This window comes from Nesoenas mayeri, assembly GCF_963082525.1.
Source record: "Nesoenas mayeri genome assembly, chromosome: 5".
NCBI lineage: Eukaryota > Metazoa > Chordata > Aves > Columbiformes > Columbidae > Nesoenas > Nesoenas mayeri.
In genome coordinates, this window is record NC_137548.1 from 59,673,699 (window position 1) to 59,685,339 (window position 11,641).

At 40.5% G+C, this 11,641-nt stretch overlaps 1 protein-coding gene across 2 annotated transcripts in view; it reads left to right on the plus strand.

Annotated features, from left to right (window-relative positions):
• The window catches only part of TEAD1 (TEA domain transcription factor 1), a gene marked incomplete at both ends in the record, with an annotated part of 100,193 nt that extends 95,727 nt beyond the window's left edge, over positions 1 to 4,466 (plus strand). For both annotated transcript variants that reach the window (XM_080346181.1, XM_080346180.1), the window contains 3 exons: positions 2,013 to 2,153; positions 3,234 to 3,386; positions 4,353 to 4,466. In XM_080346181.1, coding sequence (XP_080202307.1) covers positions 2,013 to 2,153; positions 3,234 to 3,386; positions 4,353 to 4,466 — 408 coding nt within the window. The remainder of the gene's footprint in view (positions 1 to 2,012; positions 2,154 to 3,233; positions 3,387 to 4,352) is intronic.
• Positions 4,467 to 11,641: the final 7,175 nt, after the last annotated feature.

Below are 11,641 nucleotides of genomic sequence, written 5' to 3' on the forward strand. Positions count from 1 at the left end.
CTTACTCTTTTTAACTCTATAAACAGTTGTTGTTGCAGCTTGGAATGTAAGGTCTATGTGCTTGACCCTTTTGACAACATGAAATTGTGGGGAGCATTTTAGTTACAATTTCTCAAATATTTTGCCCATGACTGAAAGGAAAAAAAAAAAATAAGAAAACGTTTTGCTAGTAAAACTGTGATTGTGGTAGCAGCAGGAATAACCATTTTTAAAGTTATAATTATTGTTGTTGTTGGTTTTGTTATTTACAAGAATGCAGTTGTTTTATCAGGAACCCCTATTCTTCAGAAATTCTGGTGGAACAGCTGTGGCCTGGCCGATGGTTGCTACAGTTTGTCCTGTTTAGCTCTTTGTCATGTTTCGATTGCAAACCAGCTGTGATGGCAAATTGTTTATTTACCATTAGCTCAGCACAATTTCTTACAGCTCGCTGTGAACGTACATTAAACATTAACTGCTGACCTCATGCAAAACGTGTGCAAGAAACAAGGTGTAACAGCGATAGGATTTCTTTCTGTTATGCAAAATGCGTGACTATAGGGCTGTTTGTGTTACTGTGTGTAAACCTCAGGAGACTTCTCCGCTGATTAATTTACCAAAGCCAGCCTGGAGTAATCTTAGACCTGTGTCTTCTCCATACCACAAACTAGCTCAGTATATGCTATTATCAGCATATTGCCTCAGAATGTTGTGCCACAAATAAAGGCCAAAGACACTAAGTAGAGCTAATGAGTTGTTGCCTAGTTAAAAATTAAATAGCAGTTACAAATGACCTGAACTGTAGTGAAGGCAGGATTATAAATGTTCCACACTAACTAGTAAATAAACATACCTGTAAACTGGGTTTTTAAAAAGTCTCAAGGTAGACATGAAAGTATCTGTCAAAATGTTTGTGTTACGTTTTTATATTGGCAATAGAAACAAGCAGAGCTGGACTTGCAAGTGAAACAGCTGTGGAAGTGCATTTCTCTGCTAAAATGCTTGTCTCAGAATACGTTAAAAACTCAGCGGATTCTTTGGTGTTCCGCTGCAGTAGCCGATCAGCTGTTTCCACATAAAAAGAAAACCCTGCCCACTCTGTCCTTGGGCACCGAAGATGTCAGCAGAGCTAAAGCCTGAATCAACAAATCCAGCTGTGGGTATCCCCAGACTCTGCCGTGTCCCTATTAGCGCTCTTTGAAGTCGAGAGCTTTTGATTACGGATTCGTGATGACAAAGGGCGCAGCGGCAGAACAGCCTCAGCGCTGCTGCAGCCCGGGAGGCCGGATTCAGCGTGTGACCTGTGCTGTTGCTTTGTAGCCAAATTAGTCGTGCTGTGCACAGGACGTGGATTGGGATGTAAATAATTAAAGGTAGCACTGTTCCTCGCTTGATCCTGCAAGTCTCCATCTCTGTTGCGAGGTATGAAAGGCGACTGGGTAGTTATTCAGGCTGCAGAGCAATACTGAAAGAAATCAAATACTTCCAGTAATATTTTATCGGAGTGGTAGGCATGGCTCGGTGCGCACACAGCTCACGTGGAGCCTGTGAGTTGCATCATACAACTCCATAAATGTACGTATTTTGCTGAATCAGAGTCATGTGGCTTGACAGAGTCTTATCAGAGATCGATTCCCGTGTTGCGCAGCTGTCTCGCTTCACCAGGAGGATTTCGTTGCTTTGAGAAAAGTAGAAAGTGAAGCACAGCCCCTCGGGAGCGGGATGGCTGTTCTGGAGCCGGGCTCCTCGCAGGCCATCGTTCCCTTTGCTCCAGGGAATTCATCAGCTGCCTGCCAGACAGAGAAATACTGGGTTGTCTTCTGTTTAAAGTTTGAAGAAATTGCTGCTTCCCTGAGGTTTTTACTGCAACAATTAGGCAGGTACTTTCCTGAGAGACTGTAACTGTTGTCACTATAAAACTCCCCCCTCTCACTCTTATTTCTGAAAAGAACTGTGCACTAATTACAGCTTACACTACTGACATTGCCAAATGAAAAATCAAATCTTCAACATCTATTACCCTTTCCCAACAGGCTGACTTAAACTGCAACATTCAAGATGATACGGGAGCGTTTTACGGAGTCACTAGTCAGTACGAGAGCTCAGAAAACATGACAATCACCTGCTCCACCAAAGTCTGCTCATTTGGAAAGCAAGTAGTAGAAAAAGTAGAGGTAAGTGTTGTGATGGGATGATTCTCTGGTTCCCTTTCATTTTAATTAGGCTTTTCTCTTTCTTGTCACTGCTGTGCTCTTACCTGGCTTTTCTTTCCTTACTCTAATCCTTCCTGGAAGAGTATTTTCCTTCCCAGCGGTGTTTAGGTTCATTTTAAATTACCACGTGAATGATTACACTACAGCTAAGTAAAATCCTGATTACCTGGTGCTTTGGACACCCTCCTCCCCCTGCCTGTGTCACCTTTGGTTAGTACCTGCAGCTGCCATCAGTGCCACCTCCTCCATCACCTGGCAGAAAAGACCTGTAGCCAAAATGCTTTTGGTCCCATTTCCAAACACTTGGTCAGCCATGTAACCTGTTTGGCACCGTACCACAGTGACAAGCTACCCTTGATCACCTAGATTTTTCTAAACGTTTTAAAGCCTTCTTATACTAAATATGTTTCCTGTGCATGGTGACCATGAAGAACTTTTCCGTCATCTCTATTATTCCAAAGCCAAAAAACCCCACAAGCCACTGAGTACCTGATGTGAGCGATTGGTGGCTGGGCAACGGGGTCCAAGAGGCACAGCCCTACCCTCCTTCAGCCCCTCGTGAGCCCCGCAACCTAAATCAGTCTGGTTTTCTTCCACCCATAGTCTTGTATCTTTCTTAATTCATAAATTGCCTGTTAATTCACTCAATAATATAGCTATGTTTGTATGTGTACATACAAAGCTTATTGTTACTGCTTCCTTTGCAGACAGTTGCCTCAAAACTACTGTAAAATTGTCTTATCATAAAGTTTTCTGCTCAGTTCATTTTTTCTTCAACTTACCTTGTGTAATCCTCATCTGTTCAGCTTTTTTAATTCACAGGTTGGAGAGCAAGTAGTGATATTATAACTTTTTAATAATTAAGGGCCCTTGAGTTTTTAGCAAGGCACCGCTTAGCTCAGGCAAGGACTTAGTAAGTAGGTGTGTGTGTCTGAGAGCCACGTTCTCTTTTTTCTGGCTATACAAAGACAGAAAAAAACCCGAAGTATTCACTTTTTTGCTATTTCTGAATAATCTTATTCTAAATACTTTTCTTTTCAGACTGAATATGCAAGGTTTGAGAATGGTCGATTCGTGTACAGAATAAATCGCTCTCCAATGTGTGAATATATGATCAACTTCATACACAAGCTGAAGCATTTACCAGAGAAATACATGATGAACAGCGTGTTGGAAAATTTTACAATTTTATTGGTATGGACTCACTTTTTATTTCTCCATTTCTAAAATACTGTCAGGCTTTGTATGGTTTGCTTAACTTGTAATATTTAGAACCAGTTTCCGAATCCCTTAGTCATGTTGCTTACTAAACAGATCAGCCCATTGACTTCAGAGTAATCCTCTTGGAATTGTGCGCTGTAGACACTGAGGATGAAAAGGCAAAGCTGGCTGAGAACATGAACAAACATCTTTGTTACTTCCCAAAAAGTCAGCTTACTTCTCTCTTTTTTTTCATACAAGTCTCTATTTGGTGTTTGTGGAGAGCCTGAGGCAGTAACTTTGAACCATCCCATTCATCTGCTGTGTTCTTAGTGAGGTGCCAGTTATAATACTGCAAATGTCAGTGGTGTTAATTAGTTCTTGGGCTGGGAAAGCATGCAGTAATGGTACACCCAACAGGTGAGCTCAAGCATGAAGAATGGTCCACATAGTGGCTTTTCAGCCAGTTTCAGCCAGCTGACCAGCTTGCTCTCGCTCTGGCTTCGTGGTTCCACTGCAGCCAAGCGCCGCTGCTGCCGTGGATTCAGGCAGGAGCAGGGGCTGGCGGCGCGGGTCCGAGGCGGGGATGCGAGCACAGAGCCATGTGCAGCTGCCTTTTGGCAGGCAAACACAAGGTGACAAGGCTGTGCTGGTCACCCTTTGCTGAAGCGGGGCTCAGGTTGAGGAAGGCCAAGCCAAGGCCATGGGGTGGCGGCTCATGGTCCAGCAGCCAGGGTGGGATGAGCGTCAGTGCGCTCCCCGGGGAGCTGCAGCCCCAGAGCACAGCGGGTGAGCGCAGTCACGGAGCGCACATTAAACCGCCAAAGAAAGAGTGAGACGAGACACATTTCAAATGGTCACATCTACAGATTATCTCAATTAAGCCAGTCATGTCTTGTTTTGGCCTTGGTGTTTCCAGGTTTTTAATCTACCGTCTACCTCTTCCTTCCCCTCCAACAGGTTGTAACAAACAGGGATACACAAGAAACCCTGCTCTGCATGGCGTGTGTATTCGAAGTGTCGAACAGCGAACATGGAGCACAGCATCACATCTACAGGCTTGTAAAGGACTGAGCAGTTATTTATATATACACTTCATTTCACTTCTTTATCAAAACACAGACTGTAAACCTCAACACTAAGTGGCAGTGCCTCTGGCCCACCTTTCACCCACATTTTTCTAAATCCTGTTTTAGTGAAGTCATTTTTAATGTGTTCATATATAATTGTAGCTGTGAAATTCTGGTACAGTTGTAAAAATTATTTCTAAAACTAAGTGTTCTTCAAATTTGTAAACCACAGTTCTTTGGGAAGACTGTATTTAAGAACCTAACGCCTCTGTCTGTGGAGGCCTATTTTTAATTCTGATAGAAAAATGTATGACAGAGCATTTGCCATGGGGAAAAACTGACAGCTTTTATAAGAATTTATTTTGGGTTTTTTTCCAACATGAGATACTTGTTTTACGATGCAAGTGAAATCGAAATGAATCTTTAGCTGTAACTGTAAATGAGTACACAAAGTTAATAATCTTTATAGAATTATCTTTGTAACTAATTAGGGTGGAAGATATGGACGAATGTAATTCACTAAATTATTTTTTAAAATGAAACATTTTTCTGTTTGAAACCAAATGAAAAATATAGCCTTAAGAAATGCCTGATAGAAACACACAGGTCCTAAAATTAGGCAAATTTTGTATTTTTTTCTCAATGCTAAAATTAATCTTCTAATCCATTAAACTTTCAAACAGGTATTGCAAAGAAAGAAAACATCATCCCTTATCCCTAACATATCTAGTGTATTTTAAAAGAGTATAAAGTTGTATTGTACTAATATGAAAATTTGATTATTTAATGAAAAAGATGGCTCATTTTGCAATAAGTAGGTAAATACTGAAGATTTAGACTCGCATTATATGTAGTCTTGTGTGTGCAGTTATATTTTATATGGACAACTATGTTTTCTAATAAGTTGAGCAAAAAACTCGCAACTCTGAACTTAACAGATGAATGGAAACAACTGACATGTGAGTAATTCATAAACTGAAAGTAAAACACTAATGTGTTTGAAAGAAGAGTATGTACGCTGCTTAAAGGATCAACAGCTTTAATATCTATGAGACGCTAGAAAATCACAACCAACATCAGGCAAAGATTGGAAACTGGAGATTTTTTGTTTTCTCCTTCTTTATCATGGTGCTCTTACACCTCTCGCAGTTGTCTCTCCAGTTCCAGTTGGCAAGGACTGTATCTGACACAAACACGTACGTACCACGTGGGGTCTGATGTCCTTTTCCCTCCAGATGTGGTAGCATTCATCCTTCTGCTATATTCAGGGAAGACTCCAGAAAGTGAAGCACAGCTGGAGATATTTTAATACTGTAAGGATTCAAACCGTGGATGTGGGTGTGCGTGATGGTCCGAGGTACGCACATGTCAGAGGAGCGGTCTCATTCCTCCTGGCTACACCAGCGAGCGTTGCTCAGTTGCTTTTCCTCCCGCCCCGCAGTTGCCCAAGCAGCTGTTGTTTGAGCAGGTGCTGGGCCTGCAGCGGGTGCTCACACAGCGCATTTGTCTGCAGGGCTGAGTGCGGGCTGCCCGGCCAAGCACAAGCCACCTTAACGATCAGTCATGAGCTATCGGCAAAGAGCGTTCTTGGGAAGGTCTTTTGCAGTCCTGAATCAAAGCAGTTAATGTTTAGCAGGTCGCTCCTCCCTGCCCTTCACCAATACGTGCCCATGCACCACTGAAGTGTAGAATTTACTCCCAAGCACAGTGCTATAGGCTTTGAGAAAAAGTCAGTCTTAATTTTTGCATTTTATGTTTCTCATAGTACTCTCTGTTAAAATTGCCCGTTGTTGAATTATCTAGCCGAGGTGGCGGGTTGCTGCGCGTCTGTGTCAGAGCAGGTTCATGCTCAACACTGGTGAGGACTCAGCTTAGAGGACAGACAAACATCACCCAGGGCAAGGGCGACTGCTTAAATTCCCTCGCCTGCCCCGCTCTGACTCGAGGAGGTGGATGGTTGTGTGATGTCTAGCTGTTACCTGCTTGTGGATATTAGGGCTGATGATCTTTCGGTTTATATTCCATGAACTGAACAGAGAAATATGTCCATGGTAAGGTCTCTTCTAACACTCATTTTTAACACTAACAGTCACATCAGGAAAAGCACTGCATTGTAACAGCCTAACGGTAGCCCTTTATTCTAAGCACTTGGTGTTACAAGTCAAAAACTACTTTTTTGTTTTCTTTTGTTCTAAAGATGTCTTTTACTTAGGGTTTGAATTGTGGTTTTCGTGATTTTTTTGTTTCTTTTTAATAACAAGCAAACTCTTTGAGGCATATAAAGTATGTAAATCAATTTGCAAAACCAGGTACAGTTTTTGTAACAGAATCTGGCACACAACATATGCCATAACTATAGGTTATAAAAAGTCACAATGTTTATTGGTGTTCACATATGTAATATTATGGAAACTACTTCCATTGTCTTTTCTTTATGCTTCTGTAAATGATCCATACCCTGTACATGTTAATTCTTAAAAGCCTTAATCCTTCAACTGTTCGGTGTGGGGTGTGTAGTCCAACAGGCTGCCTGTAAACTGTGAGCTCTTTTGTAAGCTGGAAGTACTTATCTTGTTACTGTTACTTTTTTGTAGGAACCTTTTAATTGAGAGCTGCCAAAGCATTACAATATGCAGTGCCTTAGCATTATATTAGAAGTACCTTTAGCCTCTTCACATAAATTTTATATATTGTTTTATTAATTGGTTCCATTTTTAAAAATATCTGTATTTTTTCCCACAGGAAAGCTCTTTGACTGCTTGGTCTAAACCAACCTTCTGTACAAGTCAGTCCCGTTACTACACAGTTTCATGTCTATACCAAAAGGAAAGGTTACAGATCCTTAGTTCTCCGTGAAAAGTGAATTGTATGACTAAATGCTGCCTTTTTAAATTTCATGACCAAATAATTAATTGTGACTCTTCTGCACTCTAGCATGAAAGTGCCTTTGGTTTGAAATTCCAGCTTAGAAAAGTGCTGCCATAATAATGACAATTTGTAGAGAGACCAAAAATATTTAGTTATCACCGTAATGCCTTTGGTTTATTGGAATAAGTTGAATCTACAGGCCTCCATTCACAGCAGAGCACCGTTTATAGCAATGTAATTTTGCTAGCAACATGCTGTAGAATAATCTACTGTTTGCCATTTCTGACAGCATCGCAAACCAGCATAAAAATGACAATTATTCACATTTCTATTCTCTTCATCCAGTTGTGCATTTGCATAATGAGAGATCCATAGAATGCAGATTTTCAGACGGTGGGCAAACGTGACTTCATTGTTCTCCTCTAATAGTATTTCAGTATCTGTGAAGATTTTTTTGTTTCGACGCAAGATTTTTCTGTACAAAGTTGTGCATGCTGAAAGTCAGATGCATAAAACAAGAGGAAAACGGAGAACAGCCAATAGGTAGGGTAAACCAACTGTGTGTTTTTAAGCATTGCAATGCTGAATGTCAGCACTGGGGATGAAGGTGCCGTTAGGGAAGCTCTGGCCAGCACTATTCAAAACACAGGGTTGTTTTGGTTTGGGTTTTTGTCTCCCATATGATTTCTTGGATAACTCCTCTCAAAAAATGTGTCTGTATTTGATACCTTCAGTGCCCGGGGGCCACACTATACACTGCAAGTAAAACTGATGACAAGAGGAGCAAGATTTTAAGAAAACAACATTAGGAAGAACAAATATCAGCAAAACCAAAAGCTGTCAGAGGGATTATTTAGTAATGAATACAATTTAAACTTGATTTTTAAAGTATTTGATGAAAACTAAGATGAACTTTTTATATATAGAAATATTGTGACACTGTGTGGTAAATATTGTGATAATTCAAATTCCCTCTCTCTAAAATACTATTTTTATTATTCCTTCAAGGTCTAAATCTCACTTACCTCTAGAATCCTGTTCGACTCAATGAGACTGAGGTAGGGCAAAGACACTTTAGCCCCACAAATAGAGCATATATTTTCAGTTACTACCAAATTATTACCAAACGTTTCAGCTGTACTGGTCAATATTTGTGATAAACTACACTTCTGTCTCACTAAAATACTAAAATAAGCATAACGGTACCATTTGGGGCTGTTAAAAATTACTACTAACAAATGTAGTTTTACTTACTTGAATTCCAGAATTATTTTATGTAGGTACTGCACCACTATTTTGAAGGAATTGCAGATATAATGCCTGTTGCTCATTTTTCCCTTTCTGCCGCAGCTACAGCTCGTTAAGTTTGGCCGTAGCTTCTTCCGTTAAAACCTCCACGGTATAGGCTATCTGAAATAATGAAGGGTGTACATTGATGTTGAATGTAAGTAACTGGCCAGTTCAAGGCAGATACAACATTTGACGTACTAATCCATATCTATTTATCGTTCCACTGCAAGTCCCAGGGCACACTTGCTTTCTGAGGCAGGTCCCCTTATAGTTTCCCTGGATCGATCACTCACTCATATTGAGAAACCTTTTGTCTGCCCTTTACTTGCCCCATATGGCTACACGTACACGTGTGTACAATAGAGCCCAGTTTTGTAATTCTCTCAGGATGATCTCTTTTCCCCCTCTTATCTTTCATAAGGAGATGTTTAGCCCCCTAAAACAAAGATTGAGGCTGGATAAGTCCAAGTACAAAGATCTCCCTTTGGAGATCTTCATCTTTTAAATTTTCAGGTCATTCTTGGTGAGATCACGTAATTAGTTTTAGTGTGTAAATTAAAACTTAAATGCACTCAGTTGACTAAAAGGAGACGGATCCCTGTTACCTCCTTATAGAATACGTGGTTTTGTTTTCTTTTGTTTTATGGGCCTCTGATTCAGGCTCATGACTGCAGACAAAAAATACAATATGTGCCTGAAAAAAAATAATAAAAAAAAAAAAGACAAAAGAATTTTATAACATTGAAAACCTGAATAGCCTTTAATTCTTCAGTACATTTTATGTAAAACAGGTTGGGGTTTTGTTTTGTTTTGGGGTTTTTTTGCCATGTGCATTTGTTCACATTTGTAAATGACTTAATGGAATTCTCACTTTATGTTTATTTGTGTAATGTGTATAAAATGGGTTTGTGACTTAAGCATATTCATATATGGTCAGTGGTTACTTTAATATTGTACTGCTGCTGGTAACTTTTGATGTAGAACTTGCCTTTTGATGATAAAGTACCTCTGGGTTAGACAGGGAGGGAAGGCTCTTGGAAAAAAGTGAATGTTCTCCAATGTTTTCTTAACATATTTGCAGAAGCTTTCAAAAGGAGTTTCAGTCAAACCTCTTGGCAGTACAGTATTCTTGTATTTGTTATTGTCTGTGTGTAGGTACTGGTACCTTTTTTTGTTTAAAATGTTTTAAGTGTTGGCTTTAAAGTGAATTTATCTTTAGTATGATAGTAATATGAAAATTATAGGTTTTGTGTGCAGAGAATTTTTTTATAAAGTGCTTTGTAAAAAAAAAAAATGTATTCTAGCTTTCGCGGTACATATGTGTGATAACTTTAATATCCATGACAGTTAAGTGCAATTATTTCATCACTCTAAAAATGCTATTTTTGTGTCGGTTACTGCAGGTGTTTTCATGTCTTTGCAAAGTGACACATTTTGATGCCTTCTTGATAAAGTGGTAGAATTTTTGTAGCTTTCTAGAAACTTTGTATTCATACAGTATCGATTGAAAATAAAGAAGATGAAAGTGGTTTGTGCATTTATCTGTTTCATCAATCTCTTTTTGAGGTTGGGTGCGACTTTTGGAAGCGTTTTCCAAAGCAGCACAAGGCCGGACTTGCAGCAACATCTGTGCGCGTCCCTAAAGGTGCAGTGGCCATCCGGCAGCGTTTACAAAAGCCTGTGGGGCTGGCACTCAAGGCGGCACATCTGGAAGCCGTGTTCAGCAACCACTCCAGATGTGTTCTGGCATTTCACCAGCAAGAGAGGTGACTGCCCCTAGCTTGTGTGGCTTCTTAAAGAAAGGGTGGTGGATTTTTTTTTGAAACATCGTTTAAACCATACTGTTTTAATGGGAAAAGCCACCCTTCCCCCTTTATTCCAGAAGCAGGAACGACCTATTCAAAATCTCACATAATACATAGTATAAATAGTACCAGTGCCAACTGGAACTGACTAGGGAACACTGTAGTTGTCTGAGGTTGAGGTGTTTCTTCTTCTTGAGCTCTGTGGGAACTGAGTTAGATGAAAATTGTGACATTTTTTCAAGAGACTTATTTCTTGTTTGTCTTGAACCGCTCAGCTCGCAGCTGTACATGCTGTGGGGAGGGGAGGAAACAGGATCAACGCGCCTGCTGCATCCATGAAGCAAAACCACCTAGCTGGGGGGAGGAAAAGGAAAGAAGAGAAAGAAAGAAAAGAAAAAGAGAACGAGGGATATCCTGAATCCACTGAAATCAATGGGAACTTGACCAGGACTTGGCAGAAAAGAAAAAAAAAGTACATCTGGCTCATCTGCTTCAAAAGGGGAACAGCAGCTTTTGAATAAACCACATGCCCCTCCCACACACCCCAATTCTCCTTTTGGGTGGCAGATGTTCTGCTGCCATTTTTAAAATGCCAGCAGAGCACCCCCCTCATGCGCAAGATGAATGGGTTGTGAACAACACAAAGCTATTGTCTGTTTTGACCCTGTTTTCTCTTCTTTGTTCGCCATTAAGTATAAGGCTTCAGCCCTTTGAAGTGGGTTAGCTGTTGCAGAAGCAACCTGCTTCTTAATTAAGGTTCTGCTTCTTAATTAATTTAGGTTAAAAAATCATAAATCTTCCAGCTTTGGGGAAAAATGTCATGCAGCATTTCAGGTTGGGAGACCCCATGTAACATCACGCCATTAGTTTATTAACAAGTTTATTATAACGAGAAGCGATGGCTTCTCGCTGGCCAAGCACAGTCTGGGTTACATGAACACGGCAGCACGGGCAGCGAGCAAAGACGACAGGCCCGTTACTCTGCCATTTTATGAAGTGCAGAATGGTGAGCTCTACATGGGCCATGGACTTCTGTGGTTTTTTAGTTTGTTTTTGTTTTGTTTTCACAAATGCAGCCTACTTGGCTCTACAAATGCAGAACACATCTAATGCTCACAAACCCAAGAGTAACAGGAGGGTTCAGCACTAAGCAGCATGTTAGCAGATGTCTATAGTTCCCCACACAGCTCTACCTCCCAGCCTTGATCTTTCACAG